Below are 26,868 nucleotides of genomic sequence, written 5' to 3'. Positions count from 1 at the left end.
TCTGCACACTATTGAGGAGGGTTTTATACAGTACCCAGAGACATTCTTTAATGCATCTCCTCCGTATTTTGCTTGTCGGGCTCCGCCCCTCTGGTACAATGAAAATGGAATAAAATGTGTTGTTAAAAAAAATCATGGACCAACGTAAAGTGTAGCCATTCGTTCGAGAGAGCTCGAAGTTCTCCACGGCTAGAGTGTGATGACACGCCCTTGGGTCTTTTACTAATCCAGAGTTTAGCACTTAACTCGGAGGATAGTGGTCACTCATTGCACAGTTGTGTAATGTGAAGTTAATGACTAGTGCTGAATACCAATTGGGAAAAAGCAGAAAATCTATGACACTTTTACCCATAGTGCCATCAAAGGTGCAAGATACCTCAGTCGGGCTGTCCCTAAATTCATTACTGAAGCCTAAATCATATTTAAAAATAAGCTCATTGAGTTTCTTACCATAGTCTGAGTGTAGGAAATGAGTGAGCTTATGCCCCAAATTCTGTTAGAGGGCAGTTTACAGGGTTGAATGTTAAAGTCCCCCACCCAAATTAGGATTTAATCCCCATTCCCCTTCTAAAAATGGATTCCAAATCAATATAAAGTAAGGCTAATATGACCAATATTTCTGAATCACAAGCATTGTTGTAAAAATTAACTAAGATCAGCTCCGAGGATACAGAAAAATCAATGGTAACGATTTGAAAGAAAGTGTTAGGTGACTTCAAGTTTACAGTAGAGGAGGGTGGTTTATTTGACACATGCATGCAAAGACCACCATTGGGTCTGCCATGTCTTGATGGAAAAGCAGGAGAATTAAAAGTTTTAAAACAATTGAGGTGACGTGGTTCAACATCTCAAGTTTCTTGTATACAAACAATAGTAAAAGTAACTACTGTAAATCCAAGCCAATCTGGAGAGTTAATCTTACTACACAGCCCTGCTACGTTTCAGCATAAGGTTGTGATGTTATTTAGATCTTGGACATAAAGTCCACAATTGTGTCTTTCCTTAACGGGGATTGTTCCGTGATCGTTTGGACTTTAAAACCCCTCTCTAACTGTATATTATTGTCAGGAGTCGGAATTGTAGGAGTGCGATTTTGCAGTATGATTCCCACCAATGGTTCGTCCTTTCGTCAATCTACCCCAGTAGGAAGACTATCAAGCCTGTTGGAGGTTGCGATGGAGTACAGAAGGGGACTTACATAGTTTGAATTTGTGGGTGGTTTTGCAGTGTACATTGAGTTTGGGGGAGTTGTTGTGTCAAAGCATTTTCAGACTGACTGGTTGTCTGGGGGGCTTACAAAGAAACTAAGTGGGAGAACTATAATTTGGTTTTGGGTTGGGGGTATTGACTTTGCCCGACCCAGTATATCATTTACCAGTTCTGGGGATTTGAAAGAGAGTACCAGACAGTCACCCTGGAACACTTCAGTACCCCTTGCCCAACCTGTTTGGCCATCTTGAAATCTGCAAAAAGCAATCCCCCCAACCCCACTATAGAATGTATCCAGTTGAGAGATGTATTTCTCAGTGAGTCCCATAATTCATGGTGCAGAGACTCTATGGGCGGAACATTTACCAAGATGACCACATACAGGGTAACATCAGGAGGGAGGTCTAGTCGATTCATGACAGGCGGGGGATGTGTAAAGACTGTTCTCCCCGCATGAGTATTGTACTTGGAGACTGGTGATGTCCCCCTATTATAAGCCATTACTGCCTCTGCAACAGAAGCGCGTTGTGTCTGGGGCACTGTAGTTAACACTTGGTGAGGGGGTTGGAGTGGTTGAAGGGGCATCTCACAATTCCCCTTAATATGTTGTTGTACTGGGGGAGTTGCAAATGTTCTAGGGACAGCACCATCAATACTACAGTAATCAGTTGGCCCTTCCCTCCCATTCCCAGAGTACAGATTTGCTGAACCCAATCTTTCTGCACATGTCAATACAGCACATTCAACAGCTTTGGGTCGATCTGTAAGACTACACACGGAGGATTTAATAAGATCTATTAATGCTTGCACTGAAGTCGCTAATGAAGAGCAGTCCAGGGTGTCCAGCGGTACAGAGGGCATTAATTTGCTCAAGTCTCTCTGGGGATTTGAGCTTGGGCCCGGTTTTAGCACAGATGCCCTTTTTGTAACCTTCATTTTCCCATCACATGATGTCATATTGGCCTTAGCAGAGTGTATTTTGGAGATATGGGTCGTTTAGATGGGGGGATAGGATTCGAAGTGCCTGGTGAAATAAGGGTAAGGTTTTGGTCAGAGTCGCTCTTTTTCGCAGTATCTAAATTTGTGGACTGCAAATCAGGCAGTTGGTCCACATTTGAGGAAGATATACATGTGTTAGGAGGTTCAAGCCACTCTCAGTACAAGTAGTTAGGGTTTCTTCCACACTTAAGATTTGCTTCTCGGTGGCCCCCATTGCCCCTGTTATGAAGTTCATAATGGACTGCCGTGATTTTGGACTTGATTTTGCTAGGGCAGAACTCGGTTGTTTCCTTTTCCCCATGTCGAAATAGGGAAACCTCACTAAGTAGATCCAGAACTATGCATGCAAATGATAAAGTAACAACAAAAGGAGACTATCGAAGATTACAGTACCATAGCCGGAGAAGTCGTCGCAGGATCCGAAGGCGGAAGATTAGAAATCGTTGCCAGAACACACATCAAAGGGGGGGGGGGGGGGCCTGTCTCCTCCTGGCGCAGATGGGCCCGCACTTGCCCCGAGCTTCGCCCGGGCGCAGCCAGGGCATGTCCAACTCTGCAGGAGTCACAAGCCTCTCTTGATTGCCTCCTGGCACGAACGAGAGGGCAAAGGTCACGGCAGTTCCTGCTGCACAGGCTACTGGGGATTGGAGTCCCTCTGCTGGATTCTGTTGGCCCACGCTGCGGGAGTCACAAGCCCCTCTTAGCGCCTCCGGGCACGAACAGGAGGGCAAGGGTCGTGGTGGCGGCTCCTGCCGCACAGGATGCTGGGGATTAGAGTCCCCCTGCTAAATTCTGTTGGCCCGCGCTGCGGGAGTCACAAGTCCCTCTTGAGGGCCTCTGGGCGCGAACTGGAGGGCAAAGGTCGCAGTGGCTGCTCCTGCCGCACAGGATACTGGAGATTGGAGTGCCCCTAATGGATTCTGTTGGCTTGGTTTATTTTGTAGCCTCCTATGCCCGTAAAATCTGCAATTTCGTTTAAAACTCTCTGTATATTCACACTATCGGCTCTCAGATATAAATTAATGTAATCAGCAAATAAATTGATTTTTGACATCCCTACTATAGGTGGCAAAATTGATCTGTTATTCTAAAACCTAGTGACCAGGGGTTCTATAAAAAAAGGTAAAAAGAATCCAGGACAGAGGTCAGAGCTGCCGAGTGCCTCAATTAATTCTCACTATCCCCGCTTCCCTGTGCTTACTGTTATCTTTGCTTCTGCCTCATCATAAAGCTTCTTAAGCATGGTTAAAGATTTAACAGGAAATCCAAATTTCTCTAAAATATAGAACAGCGCTTGCCAATTTACTAAACCAAATGCCTTTTCAGCATCCATTATTGAAATTGGGAGGGCCCCTTCTCAACATGCATATGCCCAAGCTTTTTATAATCTGGGAAGCTTGGAAAGATCCTGAATTGTACCTGAGGATGTCTGCATTCTTCGGGTTTAGGGTTGGAGCATTTTAGCTATTAGACTATTAACAAAGATAGGTAGTTTTAACCTATGTTATATTAACTAATTAATGTGTAGCTGAATCGTTGAGGTTCCTTGATAAAAGATTTATCCCTAGGTTGCCTTTAAGAAAGATAAAACATGACTTTTTGCGCTACTAACACTGAGGTATATGAGGTTCAAGATATCACTGTCTTTATTCCTGTATTGGGGTAATGAAAAATGGAGTAGGGATTCACTTGGCTTGAATTGATTTGGTTTTCTGCAATTGTTGCTATTGAGAGATTCCGATACAAGGTGTAAAAGAGCGTCCGACTCTAAATGGTTTATCCTGAATGTAAAACAGTTGAAATAATTTGACTAATTTTGTATTCCCATTGAACTGTTGTTTTTTTTTTAATATCAATGGCTTGATTTTGCACTATTAGCACTGATGCACTTTGGGTTTTAGATTCATATTGATGATGATGTTTGCACTTACTATTTTCCGGGTGATGTATTGAAAGCAAGACGTTTAGAGGTGCTTACGTTTTTTAATAGAGTAATTCGGGGAGTGAGATATTTTCTAAAATTTGCTGCATGAGGACACTTAATTGCTTCCCAATGTTTATTATTGTTTCTTCTGTATTCCTCTCCTGCAGTGTCTTATGTGGTAAATCCTGCTCAATAAAAAAAATACCAAAGATGGCGGGTAAAAAGCTCTCACATTTCCCCCACCATTAAATCTAAGCTCTAGCTGCAGTACGTGGATGAAAACATGTGAGGTAGGAGGCTGAGCTAAGGGTTAGAGCTAGAAAGTCACAGAGAGGTAGGTAAAGACCCGTTAGTGAGATGGTGTACGAGTGAATAACTGCAGATTAAGAAAGGTCTACGTGTATCACAGACCTCCATTCAAGGCTATTCTTCCTCTTCACCCACCAAGAGATGCATCTAGATTTCATATCTGTGGGCGAGGAATCCACTTCTGACACTTCTTCCCAGTGTCACTCCCAGAAGGATTTTTTCATTTATATTGTGTAACTGAAAAATAGACACCAACCTCGAATCACTACATTTGGCAGTCTACAAGGAGATCACAAAACTCATCTTTTTTTCTCACAGTTATGGTGTGCTGCTCTGGGAGCTACTGACCGGAGAGGTGCCATACCGTGGCATTGATGGCCTGGCAGTGGCCTATGGTGTAGCAGTGAATAAGCTAACGCTCCCAATTCCCTCCACCTGCCCAGAACCCTTCACACAGCTCATGTCAGGTGAGTAAGGCAGGGCATACTCTGTGCTGGCCATCAGTTCCCATTTTACTGCACAGCGTGTGATTTGCTATGTGCTTGTTGCTCTTTTTGATCTGTGTTGCGCTCTTGCATAATTCCGTTTTCCTAATTTTACCATCTACAGTGCTAACATGTTTTTGTCTGAATGAAAGCCAATCTGAGGAGAAAGCATTTGGAGAACTGTTAGAAACTCAGGTTTATGGCCCATTGTGATGCATTATGAAGCCCCTTGATCTCTGAAGCACATCTAAAACAAGATTGAGGGTATTGTAGGGTCAAGCCTTTAAGATTCTAGTATAGCAAAATAAAGAAACTTAACATCTTGACCCTCAAATACCATGTTACAACCATCTTGAACCTCAGACAACATGTTACAGAACCAACTCGCACTAAACCTGGTCTTCTCCTTCAAGGAGACCATCCGCTGCAGCCCCAGATTCCACTGTACTGAAATGAGCCTGTTGCTATTCCAATCCTCGTCCACTATACACTAGCCACCCACCACCGCTTATCTAAACCCACCAAACCCTGCGGCTCTTTCAATGTCTTCTGCATTAACTTCTTCCAGTAAGCGGTCTCAAGGCTGGCAACCTTAAAAGGGCCCAAAGGTGATGTCAGCTTCTTAATTGACTCGCACAAAATGCACCCTAAAGGACATGATTTAAATCCTGCCTCCCCCTTCACACGCATGAGTATGCACAATAAAAACAAAATTCAGCTTGCCCTTACCAACAGCAAATCCACGATCGGCATACAGTAAAATAAGTAGTGAAAAACTTTACTGCAAGAAATCCTCAGAAAACTGAAATCCCCATGGTCTGTACAATGAAACCACATCGTTATGGTCAAAGCACGCTATTATCCCTAAATCATCACCAAAGAGTCGCCCTGATGGTGAGCCTAATTGTAGAGCTCAGATACACCATAAGCCAAGCTGAAACTCCCAATATATCTTTTCACAGGTGTCTGCACCACCATCAACCAGTTCTTCATGGAGTAAATTGACTAAATGATGCCGCACATTTACAACATTAAGCAAGCAGCCACGGTTTCCAAATATCTCTGCATATGCAGACTAGGACCTTTCAAATAACAGTTCTAAAAATTGGAGTTGTGGGTTTTCCAAGAGTCTTCCCTCAGCGCTGCACTATTTAACATGCACACTTACCGTCTAACTAGCTGTTCCTTTGGTCAGTCTTTTAAAACTTATCCTGATGATACACAGATTGTGTTCAGTCCCTGACTCTTCTGGTAAGGCCTGCACCAAATTTCCAAAACAGACTCTTGCCTATTGTCAATTGAATGAACAACAAATTCGTGAAAATCAAAAAGGACATAACAAATTCTTCTTCTATTGAAGTCAACTACACCCTGATCCTCTGGCTGGGGGCCAGCAGCCTTGAGTCGTTGGGCGTCTAGCTGGATCACAACCTTACCTTATCCCCTCAAGTCAGTAAACTCCCCTCCCAGTTGTTTTCCAACATCTTCTTTTGCTTTGACAATATGTCCATTCCTACCTTTAACAGACAAACACTTAGTTGTCAGTACTCTGATTTTTGTCAAAGCTGGGCAACTGCAACACAGTTTACCTGGGTCTCCCTCATAAATCAATGTCCTTTCTTCAACGAATTCAAAACGTAGGAATTTCATTCATATTCACTTTACCTTGGGCTGCTCACATTTCTGCTTGCAGGATTTCTCTTCACTGGTTATCCATCCCAAAATGCATTCTCTTCAACATGCTATGCATTGCACATTATGTAATTAATGGGACTGGTCTTTTTTTTTTACCTTAGCCCCAAGTTGACTCTCAATGAACCCATGAGACCTCTTAGATCCTCATATAGTCTTCAATTCTCAGTTCCTCGAATTTGCCATAAAAAATAGATGGTTGCGAATTTTCCTATCTAACATCCAAGCACTGGAATCCATAATCTATATCTATTCTGTTAATTTCTGATTGAGTAACCTTCCAAAAAGCCCTCAAGACCTTACTTTTCTCACATGACCTTTAATCACAAGGGCTTGTCTGCTCCTGCAGGTTAGTTAGGCGTCTGCCCAGTGCTAGGGCATCCATCAGGGTAACTCTTGCACTTTATGAACCCTTTTAGCGTAGATAAGGCTTGAGCCCTGTTTAAATGGATACCCTCTGTAAAATACTACACGACCTCCATGATACCACTTATAAAGAAGATGGTCCCACATCCATGATCATGAAATCCTTCCTCGAAGCTCTCACATCCCCCCTAAATGTAGTCAGTGCCTCACTCATACCTATCTATCGACTAGTAGCCAACTTTCCACCAGGCTTCCGATCATTCTGCAGTAAATGGATAGTATTGTGGATGACACCTTTAAATAAAGACACAAGGGATTCCCTGCCTCTCTGTCTACCTCATATTGCCAGCAGTCTTTGACATTGTGAACTTTCAAATTCTGATAAACATCTTGTCAACATGCATTGACGTGGATGACTATATGGTGCATCAGTTCTTCCTTGCCAACTGGCATCAGCTCTCCCAGATGAAGACTTCCATACAATAGTGACATGTTGTGGAGTACTTTAAGCAGCAATCTTCTCTTTCGTGATCTTCATCCTATATTCATCTTCGAAGTATGCATATCAAGTTTCTACTTTACTCTGACCTCCACAGAGACCACTTTTATTCTCCTAGCCTACATCTTCAAATTATTCTAAATCCACCAGTCTCTCTGGCATGAACTCTAACGGATTCACACTTCAGCTTGTCACAAACCTAAAATGAGTGGATTAATCACAACTGTACATTTATTTTACCAGTGCTTATCTGTAGGAAATCTGAGCTAGCCTAGTGTCAGCTATCACTTCCCTACAGACCTTCCACATTTGGACTTGGCAGTCATTTTACAAGCCTTGTCATCTCCCTTCTGGGTGACACAACTCTTTGCTCACCAGAATTCCAGATGCTCCTCTGACACTTCTTGAGAGTTTCCTACAGATAGCTGCCCTTTTAAGTGTGACCCCATCACCCCTCCATTGACTGTCGCTACAGGCCCACATCATTTTCAAGATGTTCTGGGACATCCACAAGACAGTAACAGCAAATGCACCTCGTTATCTCCAAAAATGATTTACCATTTCCGGAAGCCAAGGTAACCCAGAAAGCAACGATATTGACAGAGTGGACACCAAGAATTACTAAAAAGTTTAGATCTTAATACTTCTTAAACTATGCACCCAGAATCTGGAATGACCTCTTCAGAAGAAAGCTGAAAACACAACCCTTTAAGAAGCATTTCTTTTACTATAGTTAAGGAACCTCCAGGCTATACTTTTCCCTAAGCTGATTGTGGTGTGAACCCCCACCCCCCCTTTCTGCCACTCACTTACTCCCCCTCCCCTCCACTGCACATAACTGGTAAGATCCATACCTCGGCATACGCAACACTCCATCGCTTTCCTGCTTTGTTTGTGCTACCTACATCCCACTGCATATAGAGACACAAATCAAGAAGAGCTAGATCTTAAGAGGACCCAATAGAACAAGACAAAGGATCTTGTAAACTCACTTCTTAGCAGTCCTCTAATGTACAACAGAGCGCTTCAAGCAGAAGAGTTTGATCGGGTCCTATATAGGAGTGCTGTGCTCACAACCTGAGCTGCTACTTTAGATATAAAGGCAAGTGTGTGGCTGTTTTGACAACTGAGACTGTACCTAGAGAAAATAAAGGCCACATTGGAGAATCTGATGATGATTAAAAAGGCCACCCAGTTTTGTGGGCACTGCTAGAGCAAATACAGAAGTCTACATAACTGTAGAGAGGAAAATCTTATCAAAATGGACAGGTGAGCTCCGATGTGGGCGACTGAGAGAGTAAACTAACAACTATGGTGGAAGGATAGACACTCTGACATGTTGGAATTGTTAAAGAAAAGTTACCATTCACAACCGCTTTAGATGGAGTGATGGAGTCTAATGAGGAAAGACTGGGAAACGTGGGCATTTATTTTTGGGAAATTACAAAGACACGACAGGTACAACCAATGTCGATGGGGAGCTGGTCTGTCACAGGGATCAACTGGGAGACACTGATGTGTGTGGGGACAGTCACACTGAACATATATGCTGTAGAGGAGGGAACCTGCTTATAGAATAAAGTGGGATACAAGAAGACTTGTGATTAGTAAAGGAGAATGCACAAGCAGCAACAACTATCACGTATGTAATCGGAAGACATAGACTAGGAGCCTGGAATATGAAGCGACAGATGCAGGGAATGTACATATCGCTGTAGACACAGATGGAGAATTTGATGCAGTTAAACCGGTAGATTCTAAAATTTGTGACCGATCAGGCAGAAGTCATCACAGCTATCAGCATGGGAATCTGATGGGCACATACTGGGAGATTATGGAGACAGGATAAAGGACATGAAATACGCCTTCGCTATAGTGATGGAAAGAGGTGGTGATAGGAGGCCGGTAGGAGTAGAGGTGATCTGAAATAGGTAGCCGTGGGCGCATTCGTCATGCAAGTTAATCCGAATTTGCACAGTATTGATCAGTGTATTGAGTTGCGGTACTGGTTGAAAGCCATGGCTCACTCCACTTGTACGTAGAATGTGTTATGTACATGAGGCAGTTTGTGGTGTATGTCCTTTATCACATTTCTACACCTGTTGCTTCTCTTTCCAATGTTCCTGTCAGAGTGCTGGGCTCAGGACCCCCACAAGCGGCCGAGCTTCGTCTCCATCCTGGAGCAGCTGACGGCTCTGGAAGTGCAGGTGCTGGAGGAGATGCCTCAAGACTCCTTCCACTCCATGCAGGACGACTGGAAGCTGGAAATCCAGAGCATGTTTGATGAACTCCGAACCAAGGAAAAGGTAGCTTATTTTTCCCCTTTTCCCAAGTTGCAGAGGAAGGGTTCTGGGTGTATGGAGATCTGTAAGGTGCTACACACTGGATAGAATGCAATAGTGGATTTAGGAAAACCGAGCCATGATACACAAGACAGTTGAGGGATTGTGCTGTGGAAAAGGAAAACATGCACAAGGGTGGTCGGAGCAGAGATGGAGATTCACGGGACCAGGAAAGAAGGAATGAACCTGCTCGGATGGGTCGCAGAGTATGGGAAGCTGCTGGAGAGACCATGAGGCATATGCAGTAGGCACATGTGAGAAGGAGGCACAGATAATGGTAAGACAGCTGCATAAAGGAAGGGATGCAGAACATCACACACTGGTAGTAGAAAGGAGAAGTTAGAAGCAATTGTTAATAAACAAATGGGGTGGAGTGGGATGAGGTGAGGCAGAGCGTGACGCAAGCAAAGGTTTATAGATAAAGTGGAACAGATTCCATTCCACATTGCTTGGGTGCTGTAAGGATACCTGGGAGTGACAACACATGGGAAGGATGCTCAGTAGGTGGTTCAAAAAGTGAGATTAAGAGAAGGGAAAACAACAAACCGAAAGGAGTGCTAAAGAGATGTGAAAAAGATATGGTCACCAGATGTTGGTGACTTTTAGAAGGAAACATGTATGGTCTTGGAAGACATGAAAAATAAGGACATGTGAAAATTAGGGCACGGAATTCTGGAGGTCTTGGTCACTGTTTACCATTACTTGGAGATATGCTGGCAAGTTAAAAGCACTGGAAAAGTAGTCTTGGGGGGCGTGGCAGCTTAAAGATTGCGTGCAACAGCTTAAAGATCACAAAGAGAGTTTGGGGTTCGTATATTTGATGATTTCAAGGTGGGTAAGCTTTGTGAACAGATTGGGGGAGAGAGAAACAGGGGTTTTGGTCACATCTCTGGTAAGGACTCGCCTGGAATATTGTGACTGGTTCTGGAGGCCACATACCCGAGGGGAGTATGCATGTCAATCCGCAAGTCCTGAGATGAGAAATGAATAATCTGAACTTGTCTACAGTAGAAGGCAGGGAGAAGAGGAAGATGCGGGATGGATATTAAAATTATTCATCAAAGGAATGTCCTGTATAAGACTCTACCTTTTGGTACCACAGGACACGAGGAAAAAGAGGCCGTAGCGTAAGCCCCTGTGGAGTGTGGTGTCCCTACCCAATGTCCAACTCTTCCCGTCTAAAGATTATAGCACATTGATAGATGCCCTTGTTTGAATTTTGTCATGCTTTATAAATGCCAATATCTTGGACTTTGGAAACCTGCTTAAGGCATGGCCTAATTAAAAATCAAATCTTAGTGCAGTTATGCAACATTCTGTAGGGCAGTATGTTCTACAAACTACCAAAACAAGCATATAGTAAAATTTGTGTCGAAGATTACATTTCAGCGCACAAATGTGAGATTGGAGTAATAAAATCTGCTGTGGCTCAAGTCTTGGTTTAAAAAAAAATGCGAAAATGCCCAATATATTTGTTTAATTTGTTCTCTAAGATCTTCGATAGTCAAAGCTGCGTAGTTAGTGGTATCTGAAATGATACAAACGAAGTGTAATTCAATGGAATGAGAACAGGAGGCATCTTTGTCACATGACACACCATCCATATACAAGTCGTGCGACGGGTTTTTTGCATCAACACGTTTATTGCTAAAGGCACAGTCCCTCACTTCCTGTCTGTGTAGGATGGTCATCATGTGACTTCCTGTTAAGGCAAGAGAGCTCCAGTCCCTCGTGTCCTGTTTGGATAAGCAGTATAGCATTTGACTTCCTTCAGAGACGGTTCAGAAATTGAGAAACTTGGGCGCCTAGACACACTACCACCTCACGTGAAAATCCCATCAACTCATAAAGCAGAGTTGTTAAAACCCATTCTTTTTTGTGTGTCTTTTTTCAAATATTTTTTTTAAGTAGGACTCCCGGTTTTATAGTATTTAATTTTTAGACATAGTCCCCTGTGTTTATCAATATGTCATTTTCCCTAATGTTATTTGTTATCCATATTACTTTGTCTTAAGTTTAAACATGAAACTGCAGCTAGTATATTTCCCCATCCTTTTAACTGATGAATGTACACTTGCATTTGGGTGCCTTATGGATGTTAGTACTCTGTCCAGCATAAAGCATTACATACTCATAAGTAATAAACTCATCTGAATATATTAACATAGTAGTACAAACACACATCTGTAACTGTTTAGAGCTTTCATATGAAACATCATCCCATTTGTGTTTTTTTAACACTCCTGCCTGTCACTCTGCACAGCTACTGGTCTGGCAGCCTTCATTAACAGCACTGAGAAGAGTCAAAAGAATACATATTTTTCGTGTTACATGTTTAGAATAAATAGAGAATGAGAAATAGATATTTCTCTGCCTGCATCTATCTGTAAAAAAAACTGTAAAAGCAGAAGACTGGGGCCATTATATATAATGCTTCCATGCCAACTAAAGTGCAAGTCGATGGAGATGTAAAAATAATTCCTTTATGTGCTCATTTTCTCATCTCTCAGATCGGTGTGATAGAGGGCCATTGATGTATTGGAAATGCGGTACAGTGGTCGGGCTGTGTCACAGCTTTTCCCATCTTAAGATAATTTTTTAAGATAATGTTTTTTTTTTATTGTTCAATTAGTTAAAATCATTGCATTTGATTGGTTTAAAATCAAGTAGAGGGCAGATACTTTTACAGCATTTTGTAAAAACTTGTTACAATTTATAGACCTATTTCTCTTAAAATTAAAGATTAGTTCACTATTTTATCAGCGTAAAAGGAGAGAGGAATAATATCGGTGGCTGGGCTCGTACGCAAGCTAATTATAGATGTATGCTATTATCAAAGTTCATCATGGATTTTACAACTGACATGAATTTAATAAAACGTGCGGCCAATTGCACTGAATCGCCTTTCATGCACTCTATCAAACCTTCAAGACATCGTCGTATGTTTAAAATACACCAAATGGGGCGAACCCAGTAGATTCTCTGGGTACGCAGTTCCTCACAGATACACAATATATGAACTAGTGTTTCCTTCTCTTTCCTGCAGAGTCGACACTGTGTGGCTATGTCTTTCTTGTACCTTTAGCCAAATTTGTATGCCTGCAGTGGAATAAATCCTAACCGTAATCTCATTAGTTGATGCTTCATTATTGGCTTTAAAGGGGATGACTGGTAGTTTGGCAAACCTACACTGCTGTAAAGTTTTGACGCCCAGCTGCCTTGGCTCAGATTTTTCAGGGCATGTGCGTCCCAATTTGCAGATATTAATTTTGCTTGTTAAGTTAATAATTTAGCTGCTGTGGCTGTTGGTATGGAGTTGGACCATATTTCGCTTGCATCCAGCACTTCTATACAATGTGTTAGAAATTCATGCCATCTTGATCCTAGGTTGTTTACCATGGTCCAAATATGCCTTTTTATCATGTGATCCCGAGCTTGTTTGGCTTTCAAACAATAGGCTTTAAACCTAGCTTTTAATAGCCACTTGAGATGTTACATTAAATTCTGTGTGGATTTGTACATGAGTTAGATGTTGGTAGAAAAAATACTCTGCGAAAGCAGGCTGACTGAGCTCTGTCCAACCATGTCGACATTTTGCCTTTGAAGGTTATCGCACCATAGGCCACGGATGATTAAAATGTAGCCCCCATTGCTTGAACTAGGGGAGTTAGATTAGGTGTACTCCAGGATTTCCTTACTCTGCAGAAGCCCCCCTCAAGCGAATGTGCCATCCCTTGCATTGTGGCGATATGAGTAGCCTGTCTTCCTTTACGGTCAATCCAAACTTCCAGATACTTGTATGCAGAGACCGTCTCAATGGGTTTTTGCATCGACCGGGCAAGAGCCCCTTCCTCGTTATTTGTCTAGTGATGATCATCGCCTTTGTATTTGCTGTATTTATTTTCAAGTTGTTTGCTTTACAGTATAGTGTTAGTGCAGTCAAAAGCCGCTGGAGTCCGACTGAGGTTTGGTCGAACAATATTGTATTGTTCGCATATTGCATTGACTGAATTTTAGTTCCAGGAAGTTTCGGGGCGAAAGCTTGAGCGTCTGCCAAACATTCTGGTAGATCTGCCAAATGCAGGTTACAAAACATTGGGCCAATATACATCCTTGCTTTAGGCCCTTGTTGGTTTTTATTGTATTGGCCGTAGACCATCCAGAAGACACTCTGATCTTAACCCAGGTTTCTGAATATATCTTAAGTGGAACTTCAGGCGGTCAATGCAGCTATATAACTGTATGCTCCCTGTGGGAATAGTCCATAGTTCAGCTGCTACCTGTGGGGATAGTCAATTGTCCAGCTGCTATTTGTGGGGATAATCCTTAGTCCATCATTCGTGTTCATTTCAGGATAGGAAGTCTCCTCTATTCCTATTAGGAATGGGGGTCTAGTATCCCGCTCGATAGAGGGAAATGCATGCAAGCCTTTTTGTGTATGAATGTAAGGCACAGCCTAAGACTTTCTATGGTGTCAATAAGTCAAGCCCTCACTTAATTTTGTGAAAGGAGACAGACCTATGTATCCAAGTCCCATAGCAAAATGAGACCCAGAGTCCTTAGCCCAGTTCTACTCATTAGACTTGACTCCTTCATCTCGAACACGGTCAGACTCAGTTACTCCTCAACAGGATTATCCATTTACATCTCTCTTTCCAATCCCCCAATTCCATATCAACACAAGAATTAACTGCACAATGATAACTTATCTGTCACTTTACCACACTACTACGTTTCCCATCTGGTCATAAATCATCAATTTTGCTACAAGGTTTCATTCTCTACAGTTGCACACCATCTTCACTCAAAGATGTGACTCTTAGCAGGGAGCAGCAGTCATTACAAATTTCTCAACCTAGTTTTGAAAACCTCAAAACCATACCCAGCTCCTTGCCCTCATACATTGATACCAACTCTAAAACCTTCTCTGTTCTATAATCCGAGCCGTTTTCAAGGTTTTGGTCCTTTAAATTCGTCTGACCCTCCCCTTTGGATTGCACTGTTTAGTCTGCTCTGAGATATACTCTGAGTTATCACACATTCTCTAAAGACTCCCCTTCTTAGTAAGAGGAAAGCCATTTGCCAGCTACTTCTTAGCACCACCCACCTCACCTTCACCCCTTAACTTGGAGATGGAAATCTGTGTGGTATGCTTTGTTTTTTAGGTCGAGCCTGTCCCATTCCGCAGGAATGGATAGGATCGAATTCAAGTGCTCGATCGTCTAGTGAAACCACTGGCGTTTCTTCACAGGGCATGTGAGGTCACGTGGCCACAAAGCGGGTCACGTGACCACACAAGCACGAGCATCTCCGTAATCCGCCTGCCCCCACCAGGCTCGCATTCCCGCCCCCTCACCAGGCCGCACATCTGCCTGCCACACTTCTCCTCCCCTCGCACGCATTCCGCTGCCCCTCCTTTCTCCCCCCCCACGCCCCCCGCCAGAAGCCTCGCAAAATCACCCCTCCTTTCTCCCCCTGCCCTGCTGCTCCCTTGATCCATTTTGGCTCTCGCATTCCCGCCCCCTCACCAGGCCGCACATCTGCCTGCCACACTTCTCCTCCCCTCGCACGCATTCCGCTGCCCCTCCTTTCTCCCCCCCCCCCCCCGCCAGAAGCCTCGCAAAATCACCCCTCCTTTCTCCCCCTGCCCTGCTGCTCCCTTGATCCATTTTGGCTCTCTTTTTTATTATTATTATTATACCTCCTTGCAGCCCCGGGAGATGGAAATGCGTGCTTTCATTTGTATGTGATTTCCCTGCGGCGCTAACCGTGTCCCGCCTGCGGTCGCCGCTTTGCATTGCACGCGGCTGGAGCAGGCAGGGCTGGGGCAGCGTAACCCCAAGATTACCTTTAGCGTCTGCTGACTCAAGGTAATTAAGCAAGCTCGCACGACGCAGCGAAAGTCCACCTGGACGTCACACCTGCCCCATGTCAGGAGGGCGACTTTCAACCGGTCAAGGTTTTACAACCAACAGCACCAAGCATGCTGGGAATTGTAGTCCTGTACGTCAATGGTAAGAGTTAAACTGTAAGCTGCAGCATGCCTGCCCCCTCCCCCCCCCATCCTATGTGCCTCTAAAACTCTCGTGAGCTAGCTATTCAGTCACGGGCAAGACCACTAAGTGCTTCATACATAACAAGACTAATTCTGACAAGAAAAACTGTTTTTTAATATAGCATTTCATATCAAAGTTTTGTTGTTTCTAGTCACTGTACATAACAAGTGTTGGTGTTATCCAACTGAATGATACACAATGTACCGAGCTGAGAAGGATCTATAGCAGAGGTGGCCTTGCAAAGATGTACAGCAGTCACTTGCAGGTCAGAGCGGATGTCAGCAGCGAGCGTGTAACTCTTCGAGAAACCTTGCAGGCTGCATCTCCACTGAAGAAATGACCCACTGGAGACCATTCTCAAACATGATTTGAATTTACAAAAATGTCAGTTACATTACACACATTGTGGGCTGCTGGTACCTCGAGTGAAAATGTATACCTTGCATAATGGGAGAGACACGTGATACGGCAGAATACTGGTATGAGCAAAATGTATCTCGTCTGCGAGAACCAGTCTCTCACAGCCGAAACTTGGGCAAAATTGGGTAACGCAACATTTTCACATAAAAGGAAATATGCTAACTTTTGAGTAACGCCCAGGGCTAGTCAGTGGAGCTGGCTCAGGAGAGAGGTTCCTTCCCTTACTCTAGGCACGTTCAACGTACTCAAATTGAAGACACCAACCAGGGCAGAGAGTGTGGGACACTTACAGAGTGCGCCCAGTGTAGGTCCATCCCAGAAGAATGAATAATATGAAAGGCAAGAAAGAGACAAGTCTTGAATCGTTCAAAATGAACATTACTCTGTCACACGACAATGAAAACGGCAACGAAACGAATGCACAACCAGAGAAAACAAGCATTGGCATAGGCAATAGGTCTCGCTTGTGGGACCTTATAAGTATTTAGTTACAAGGATATTGTGCTGCAAAACAAAATACTTATAAGGTCCCACAAGCGAGACCTATTGGCTATGCCAATGCTTGTTATATGTGGAAACTCTAATGCATATACTCAAATATGTTTTGGTTCTGTACATCTCTCAACTCTACGTCTCGAATTTGGCCACCCTGCTGACAATAGGTCTTTTTTTATTTTAACCACTTTTATAAGGAAAGCTTTCTAGAGGGGCAGCCCATTGCTGAACAAATAAAATACAAATTCAAAACTCACTGAATGGACCTATTGCTGCCGCTAAGGCTGGTTCTCTCCCTCCTTCCTTAGTTATTACCGCCACTTCCTCTGCAGTTTCGTCCGGTTCTCCTCAATGTTGTTAAACTGATTGCCCTCTCTCCCTCCACCTGTAGTGATTGCCCTCTCTCCCTCCACCTGCAGGAGCTGCTGAGCCGCGAGGAAGAACTGAAGCGCGCCGCGCTGGAGCAGAAGTCCCACGAGGAGTTCCTGCGCCAGAGGGAGCACGAGCTGGCGCAGTGGGAGCTGGAGGTGTTTGAGCGGGAACTGACGCTTCTCATCCGCCAGATGAACAAGGAGAAGCCCAACGTCAAGAAGCGCAAGGGCACCTTCAAGAGGAACAAGCTGAAAGGGCGGGATAGCGACAAGATCGGCATGCCTCTCGGTACGACACTCTGCGCGCGCTGCTGCGCAATGGTCGCCACAGTGGAAAGAGGGGTCAAAAACGGGCGAAAATCTAAGCTCGAGCACCTACCCTACCTACTTTGATACAAAAAAATCACAAATAGGAGGAGCAGAGGTGGAAGGAGATGGTCGGAGTGATGTTTTTGAAAAGGGCAGGGAATTGTATGGCCAAACAACGTATATTCCCCATGCCTCACATCTGAATAAAACTGTTTTTTTACAGGAGTTTTTGACCTCACTGCCTATGGAGCTAACATGCTTTCTTCAGAGGTGTAGAGAAACATGTTTGGAGTGAAATAAGGCGATCCTAATCCAGAGCACATGTGAAGTTTAGCAAAAGTCACCCTCTTTGACCCTTTAAGAGTGGGGATGATGGCTTCACTGGGTGCAGACGTTATAGACCACTCATATAGCCAGGCACAAAGGGAACAAGGTCTTGTTTGCTGCGCCTCAATATTGCCATTCCATTGTGTTAACCACTGAACCCTCTGTAAAAAAAGAAGGATACGGTATATATATTTTAAGTCCGTTAGGAATAAAAACACACACTAATCTTTTTTATGTTTAAACGCTTAGAAAAGTTTGTTGCCCTGGCTCTGGTGTCAGGACACTGCAAGCACAAACTAAGAGCAAAGATATTTGGTTGAAGAGCCGCAAGTATTGGAAAAATAGAGCAATATTTTAGGTCAGGTGAGAGATTGTAGTTTTCATAAGGCATTTCGCCCAACATGTCGCTCAACATATCTTGTAGAGCCTCCTTCAAAATAACATTCTGAAGCATACCGGCTTATTTTGAAGAGAAGATCTAGAGCCATCAGAAGATTCAGGGAGTTTAGGATCTGAGTACCATATGGCTCAAACCTTAAGACTTTTACAAAAACATGTTAATATAACTTCAGGACGCAGTGGGAATGGGTGTTCACTGCGCTCTGAACAAAGATCTGTCCAGATCCAACCCTAAAGTTTATCCAGACTGAACCCCCAGAATCAAAACAGTTTCTATCCAAACCAGACCCTTGACAGCCATATATATGCTGTGGAGTGGGAGCCACATGAGAGCGTAGCCTAGGACGGGGTGACAGTGAGTTTAGTGGGTGAGGCATCCCACCTACATCACCATCATCTGAGTAATGAGGATCAAGATACACTGTTAAACAGGTTGGCTTTATTGTTGTAATAGGGATGTGTGGAATCTTTCACCCCGTAGTTACTTTTTATGAAGTGTGTGTCTTTGTTTTTTCTTTTTTTGATGACACTAAAGAGGGCTGAGATGGAGTGACCGCCTGTCGATTTGTGGTCGCTTTTTGGTTGGACTGTAGGGGCTTTCCGACTGTTAAGTGTTTAGTAGCTTCTGTATTTCTTCTTTAGTCGATGGTGAACTGAGCATCTCCTCCATCACTTTCAATTTTTTCTAAGCCTTTATTGTGACCGCTGGGCAAACTGATGTGGCTGTTCAAGGAAGGTGGGCATGCAAGGATGTACAGAAGAACTTGGTCCTTCTTGGATCATTCTTAGCACAACTGCGAAGCAAACATGTTCTTAAAACATGCATAGAGTGCTATTTAATTCTACGGGTTCAACCATTGGCTTTCTTCAGCCAGTCTCTTGAAACTTTGGCTTGAGACTTTGAGAATCACATCTTGGCTAAGCACATCTCCTACTCCATGCCTTTGGCTGTTTGGTGCATCCTTCAGACTTCTCTCCAGTGCTTGCACTCAACTGCTTGAGTTAAGCCTTTACAACTAGGTAGCATTGCATTGAACTACACAAGGGACTTCTTTACAACTAGAGGGCTTTCTGTATAGTCTGCCTTTTGTTTGTTGTCTGACTTTAATGTGTTTCCATTGCATCTGTTAGCAGCACATTAAATTCGGGCACTGTTGGCTTTACCAGTTCTTGTTCTTTCTTTTATCAAAGCATACTGTCCTTTACTATGTCTCCCTTTTCTGTTCATCACTGTATGTTTTACTGGGTTCTTGACTCCTGTGTATGTATTGCAACTTCTACAACACATTTCTAAATGTGGAGCCAGGAGTCGTTCATAGCACTTTATTTACTTTCATCCTATTCAAGTTTTCATTTCCCTTCTGGGGACTCGGGTACCTCTTTGCAGATTGATTTCCTGTTGTCCCTGTTTTTTGCAGGAAGCTGACATGGCCTTTGTGACTTCCTGGCTCTAGACTCCCCGCAGGGGGCAGAAATACTTTATGGCTCCGAAAGCACATGCACTGGATATGTTAGCAGGAATGTCTTTCTTGGTCTCACATACCTGGTGTCAGAGTAGCCTACATGGTACCGATCCTCTTTCCCATTTGTCCCGAGATGGCAGTTTAATTTTCTTTTTGTTTCCACTTTAAGGCACTTTCTTCTAAAGGAATGATGTTGTCTCTTAGTTGCGCACTCAGTTATCTTGCTTCTTTAGGTGCCACATGCGTCAAGAAATGTTATGTTATGTTATGTTAAAATGAATTTGTATAGCGCACGGCTACTCCGACAGAGTGTCCCGGCGCTTTCCACAAACAGCTCAGTGTGTAATAACATAACACGAAACAAAATACAGAAAAAAAGAGAAAGAGACCCACCAAAAGAGCAGCTAGACATTAAAAAGCCACGTCTTCAGGCTCTTCCTAAATTGAAGCAGATTAGGAATACTGCGTAACGCCAGTGGTAGGGAATTCCACAACTGGGGTGCCTTGAAGCCGAAGGAGCGGCCCCCAGTGCGGGCCTTCCACACACGAGGAACCACGGCAGTAAAAAGGGATTCGGAACGCAGTGAGCGAGCAGGGCGGTAAAAGATCAGCCTGCGCCGTAAATATCCAGCCCCGGAGCCAAACAATGCCTTGTGCATCAACGTAAGGGATTTAAACATAATCCGCTTACGGATAGGCAGCCAATGGAGCTTCTGTAGCAGCCCCGAAGCTCGCGATCGCCTATGCACGCCAAAAATCGCGCGGGCAGCAGAATTTTGCACCACCTGTAGACGCTGGACCAGGTAATCAGGAAGGCCAAGAAAGAGGGCATTGGCATAATCCAACCTGGACCCAATAAGTGCCTGCACGGTAATCCGCCTGTGCTCCGCAGAAAGCAATGGAAGAAACTTGCGGAGCATCTTCAAAATACCGAAGCAAGTTCCAACCAGACCAAGTACATGGGCTCTCAATGACAACTTATTGTCAAGTTTAACTCCGAGATTTTTGGCAACCAAAGATGACTGTGCCGGAGGGCTCATTTCAGCCGGCCACCATTGCCGCCACTCAGGGTCAGTGACGCATCCAAAGAATAGAACCTCCGATTTACTGGAGTTGGCCTTCAAGTTGTTATGCTGGAACCAATCGAATACCATGGCCAAACAGCCCCGGATACTCTCTCCATCAAAGGGCTGATCTTTGCCACATGTAAAGAGGAGTTGCGTATCATCGGCGTAGGACACGATCTGGGCCCCGAACGCCTCCACCGCCGCCGCCAGAGGGGACATAAAGATGTTAAACAAGGATGGGCTCAACACAGAGCCCTGTGGAACCCCAACCCCCAACGGCGGCATCTCGGCGGAGCTCTGCGAGACCCAGATCGTCTGGCGGCGGCCTTCCAGAAAAGATGTAAACCATTTGAACACCGTCCCCCTAATGCCGATGTCATGGAGCCTGGCGAGAAGCGCTGCATGAGGGACGGTGTCAAAGGCCGCCGACAGGTCCAACATGACTAGCATGGCCTTGCCACCAACATCCAAAGTCTCCCTGATGATCTCCGAGACCTCCAACAACGCCGTTTCCGTGCTAAAGTTAGGACGGAATCCGGATTGGGAGGGATGGAGCAAATGGTTAGTTTCTAAAAAGCTCGACAAGACATGTTTCTCGGTGATCTTAGCCAACGCCGGAAGAAGTGAAATTGGCCTGTAATTGGCCAAGACCTCGGCATCAAGACCCGGCTTTTTCAAGAGGGGGATGACCATCGCCCTCTTCCAGGTGCAAGGCACCCTCCCCTCCCTCAAGGAGGCGTTGAGGATGGGATTAACCAGAGGATTCACCACCGCAGCCATCCCAGCCAAAAATTTGGCAGGGCAGGGGTCAAGTGGTGAACCTGATTTAAGGCTGGCAAGCAGCACCCGCGACGCCTCGCTCGTGACAGCAGGAAAGTCTGTCAACACTGCGACAGGCGTGGGCGGTAGCTCACATCCCGCCCCGGGGCCGCAACCGCTCTCCTCAACGCTCTCCGAGAAAGAGGCCTGAATCGCCTTGATCTTGTTGGTGAAAAAACTGGCAAGATCACATGCCCACGCCTCCGATGATACTGGCGGGGGTGAATGGGAACTGGGGGTCGTGAACTCCTTCACCACAGTGAAGATCTCCTTACAGGAGTTCGCCGCCGCCTCAATCCTCCTAGCAAGGTATTCTTTCTTGGCCCCAAGGATGTCCCGGTGATAGGCCTTGATAGCCGCCCTATAGGCAAGTTTGGCCTCCCCATTGTACTGAAGGCGCCAGGCCCGCTCAGCAACCTTGCACTGGCTGCGAGCCATCCTCAGCGCCTCTGTGAACCACGGCGCAGATTGCCGTACTACCGTGGACCGAGGGACTACCTGTGGGGCAAGATCGTCCAGCCTTTCGATCAACCACGACTGAAAGGCCTCCGTGTCTCTTTCCAGAACACCCGAGAGCTGGCAAGGATGTTCCACGAGCGCCTGCTCTAGCATATCATTTCATTTCCAATCTTTATTTCGACCATTCGGTCATAAAAGATACACAGTACAGATAAAAAAACACATGTAACTCCATCATAACAGATAAAACATTGAATACATATATTAAAAGGCTCCTGTACAGGCTTAAGCATCTTAAAAAAAGAGAAGAATTTCTAAGCACTACCCAACATCTTTAAGAAGCGATTACGCGTGTACCAGACATTAGTAAAGAATTTGGAAAGTGCAAAAACAGTTGGGCCGGTAACATCAGATTTTAAAATCCTGTACATTGGTGCATATTCCCTGCCACCCATATTCCTTATCAAAGGGAGGAGCCAGTATTTTCTAGCTGCCTTGTAGGCTGGGCAGAAGAAGACCACATGCAAGTCGTTTTCCTCCTTATCGGCACATACAGGACAGTGCTTTGTGGAGGAAGCCGGTGACCAGGAGCTTGTAAAGGACCGAAAGGGCAATGTGCCGTACCTCCACTGGAGGAACAGCTTTCTAGCAAGTATGGGGTAGATAGGATCCAATGCCTTCTCAAACCTATAAAGATCCTTGCTTTGCAAGAACACAGATGATAGGGACCCGTCTGGCTGGGTAGCTTTGGCCCTTGCCCATTTGTGTTCGTGGTACAAATTCGCCAGGGACCTCTTGGAGATGTTTGATGCTACCATCGCCGGCTCAGTCCATAAATCAGGCAGCCCTAATTCCATACAGGTAGCTTGAATATTTTTGACCCAGGGAATACTAAGCACCTTGGGGTGATTCAGTAATTCGACCAGTTCCGCCCTGTAGTCTGCGAGATCATTGCTACTCCAGAGCCTACGCCAGAAGGCTATGGGTCTCAAGCTTATCTCGTCAGCTAATGGTCGTAACCCTAAATCAAGCCTCAAGGGGAGGAGCGGGGTACTCGGGGGGAGTGCGGCTATCTGTCTTATGAACTTATTTTCTGTTAGTGACAGGCTCCGGCAGGGCGTGTGACCCCACAATTCAGCCCCGTACATAGTCGCTCCCCTAGCCTGGGCCTTATATATCTGGATTAAAGCCCCCAATGGACGGTATGACGAGCCCGTCATCATCCGGGCGATGCCCCCAGTGGTTTGTATAAGTTTAAGGTTTGCCCTACTCTGGTGAGATCCCCAGGTCATGGTTTCGTTGAGGTTCACACCAAGATATTCAAAGGTGGCTACTCTCTCGAGCCGCACGGCTCCCAGTTGTGGATTCGGGCGCAGTTTCTGGCTCGGGTTCAAAACCATGAATTTGGTTTTTGTGGCATTAATTTCTAGCCCTCTATCAAGGCAGAAGGCCACGAAGGAGTCGAGTATCCTTTGTATACCCATAGGGGTTTTAGATAGCAGCAGGGTGTCGTCAGCAAACATAATTGCGGGCACCCTGCTGCCATTTAGTTTGGGGGCGTCAGTATATTCGGTGGCATTGAGATGGGTGATTACCCCGTTGACAAAAAGGCAAAACAGGGTCGGCGCCAACACACAGCCCTGTCTTACCCCTCGGCCAACGGGGGATCTATCAGTCAGTTCCCCCGACCTCCCACACCTCACGCGGGCGTAGTTCCTGTGGTGCAGCCTCTGTAAGATTGACAGGATGTCTGGGGGGACACCCATCTCTGCCAGGACGCTCCAAAGTTTCCCCCTGGGCACCAGGTCGAAGGCGGCCCGTAAGTCCACAAAAATTGTGTACAAACTGCCGCAGTCGAACTTTGCTGTCTTCCAATAGATTAGATTCAATCTAAAAACCTGGTCCACTGTGGATACCCCCTTCCTAAATCCCGCCTGGTAGGGACTAAGGGCTCCCACCTCCTCCATCCAATCCTGAAGCCTGTTCAGCAAAACCCTACCGAACAGCTTCTGTGGTACGTCTATCAGACTAATCGGTCTGTAGTTGGCTGGGAGGAGAGGCGAGCCCTTTTTAAAGATGGGGACCACCTCTGCCCCCAGCCAAGTACTAGGGATTTCCATCCCACCGAGAACACTGTTGAAAAGGGCGACGAGGTAAGGCGCCCAGACAGTGGGCTCCTGTTTAAACAAGTCCCCCGGTAAGCTGTCCAGTCCCGGCGCCTTCCCAGAAGCCAGGCCTGAGATGGCAGCAGTGACCTCACCCAGTGTTATTGGCTCCCCTTGGCAGCCCGGCCCGTCCACCTCAATAGCAGCAGGAAGTTCTCCCGGCTCAGAGCTGTATAAGGACTGGAAATGAGCCTGCCACACCCCAGGTGCTATATTAGGCTCTAGTGCCGATTGTAGGCTCCCTGACCCCCCGTTCACTGTCCTCCAGAACAGGCGTTGATTTTGAAGCGCTAAAGCCTTTGTGAGTTCTTCCCACTGGTTTTCCTCCCATTCTGCTTTAGCCTGGGCAAGAAGCTTTTTATAGGCTTGCCTGCTTTGTTTCAGGCGTTCCCCTCCTATACCCTCCTTAATTACTCCAAGAAGTTCTGTTTTAGCCCGTCTGCATGCTAGATTGTACCACAATGTTTTGCCTTGGCACCTCTCCCTTGGCTTTCGTGAACTACTAGTGAAATGGAGTGCCGCAGCTTTTATAAGGTCCTCGTGGGCCTTATACAATTTGGTCTGGGAGTCTATATTGTTTGCCTCGATGTCATAGCTCCCCATGGTTTCCAAAATAGGTATAATCTCAGCATAAAGCAAAGGGAGTTTATCCTTGCTTGTAACCAGGTGCTCCCACCTGATTCTTCTCCTGCTATTATCCAGGAGAAGCGCGGGTTTATTCCCTTCCACTGTAGGTACTGGAGCTTGGGGGCCTGGATGAACAAGGTCGAGCTCAAGGGCGTTGTGGTCACTATCGATCCTTTCCATCACCCTAAAATCCCAAATTGTCGTCCACCTCACTAGTTGGGCCAACACGTAGTCCAAACGGGACTCTCTCCCCCGTCTATTGTAGGTAGTTTTACTAGGTATGTCGGATTTCATTCGCCCATTACAGGCTCTGATTCCGAACCTTAGGGTGAGGGCAGTAATTTGTAGTGCTAGTGGGGTCCAGGCTTTCGAGGGAGGTGCTTCCACCGCGGGTACTGCCCACCTAGCATCTTCTTCCAATGAAAACCCTTCCAAAAGGCCGGGGAGTGGCTCAAAGTGAGAATTAAAATCCCCACCCACCACATAGTATGAATCATTCGGCAGTTCAGATATAAAGTTCGAAAGTTCATCAATGGTTGGTGATTCCTTTGCCATTCCCATCGGCCTGGAATAGATGTTAACCAGCACAAGTTTAGCTTTGTTTGGCCATAGTAGTGAGACCACAAGGATATCTTCGGAATTAAACGGCCACCGTGTGGCCACACAGCCCAAATGAGATGCGACCCACGTCGTGAGCCCCCCTGACGGACGGCCTTTGCCTTCCCACCTTGCTGGAATGGAGAATGATGTATAGCCTTGGTGCCCGTAGTCCTCTCTGGCCCAGGTTTCCTGGAACATACAAACGTCACCAGTCTCGATGTAATTTACCCAATCCGGCTCGCCCAGTTTGTTGGCCAAACCCGCAATGTTCCAGCAAATTAGCTTCAAATGTTCAGGGGTATCGGTTGCCATGCCATAGGGGTTGGGGGAGAGAGTTCCGGGCACCACTTCCGTCGGAAGGCCTAAGGCAAGGGCAGCAGTAGGGGCAAATGGCTCAGAGAGTCTAAGCGAACCGTTGTCCACAGGCAAAAGGTCCCTGTCTCTTCCCTCAGCTGTATCTACATTATCAGCGGATAGATGGAAAGGTCCACTGATGCCATTATCAGGAGCCACTAGATCGTCCGGTAGGCCAGAGGTTATGCCAGTAGCCACGGTGGGAGGTTCAGAAAGTCCGCAAGAGCCGTTATCCCGGGTAACTGGCTTGTGTACAGCGAGTCAGTCGACCCCGTCCAGGCCGTTCAAACAATTGAAACGATTAAAATGAAAATAGGGTGTGTCCGGCAGTTGGAAAAGCGGGCGTTGTGCATGGTCCTTGTGTCTGCGTCTACGTTCCACCCTTGTCCATTCATCATGCAATGGGGCCTTGTGCATGCGAATGGGGGGGAAGAAGAAGGATACTGGGAGGGTCTGAATGGTGGAATCCAGTGATCTATTTACTCCTTCACAAATGTGCAGAACAGTGCCCGGATCTTTAAAAGTTACCAGAATACAGTCCCCTATTATGGTTTTTCTGGTCTTCCCTAACCACGGGACCCTTCTAACCATAATAATCTCATTGTTAAAATGAGATGGTAGGGGTCGGTTCCAATTAAGCCATTTGATGACCTTTTTCTTAAGGGATAGGTAATCTTCATTTTCCCCTGATCTTAGATGGGGGGCACCTGCTAAGACCACCGTTAGGCTATTGGCTTCTGGCGGGAGATCTGGCCTCCGTGGTCTTGGGGCTGGCCGGACCGGAGAGTGTGGAGTGGCTTTACCGTTTTCCTGGCATCTTTCGTTGGTCTCTGCCTGAGATCTTTGAGGGGCATGGTCTATTGGTTGTGGGGGTCCATTAGTTTGGTTGTTATACTGTGCCTGGAATGGAATAGCCATAAGTGGCTGAAAAGCGGGGGCAGATGGCGCACTCTGGGGGGGGGGCTTTGTTGACAAATGTTGGAACTCCTACTTTTGGAGGGTCCCCTACGGAAGGATGAGTTCCCACTAGCTTAGTTTGCTTACTGACTAAGGTGTTCAGGGTAGTAAGAGATGTTTCTAATAAAGTGAGCCTAATCTCAACTTTTTTCAAA

General features: G+C 45.6%; 1 protein-coding gene across 1 annotated transcript in view; it reads left to right on the top strand.

The window, feature by feature from the left end:
• MAP3K11 (mitogen-activated protein kinase kinase kinase 11) overlaps nt 1-26,868 on the top strand; it is a 209,246-nt gene that overhangs the window by 142,096 nt on the left and 40,282 nt on the right. Inside the window, exons 3-5 of the mRNA XM_078660733.1 lie at nt 4,760-4,908; nt 9,614-9,789; nt 17,216-17,456. Of these exons, the coding sequence (XP_078516859.1) occupies nt 4,760-4,908; nt 9,614-9,789; nt 17,216-17,456 (566 nt within the window). The remainder of the gene's footprint in view (nt 1-4,759; nt 4,909-9,613; nt 9,790-17,215; nt 17,457-26,868) is intronic.

Source organism: Lissotriton helveticus, chromosome 9, assembly GCF_964261635.1.
Source record: "Lissotriton helveticus chromosome 9, aLisHel1.1, whole genome shotgun sequence".
Lineage (NCBI taxonomy): Eukaryota > Metazoa > Chordata > Amphibia > Caudata > Salamandridae > Lissotriton > Lissotriton helveticus.
This window is presented reverse-complemented; position numbering and strand designations above follow the sequence as displayed.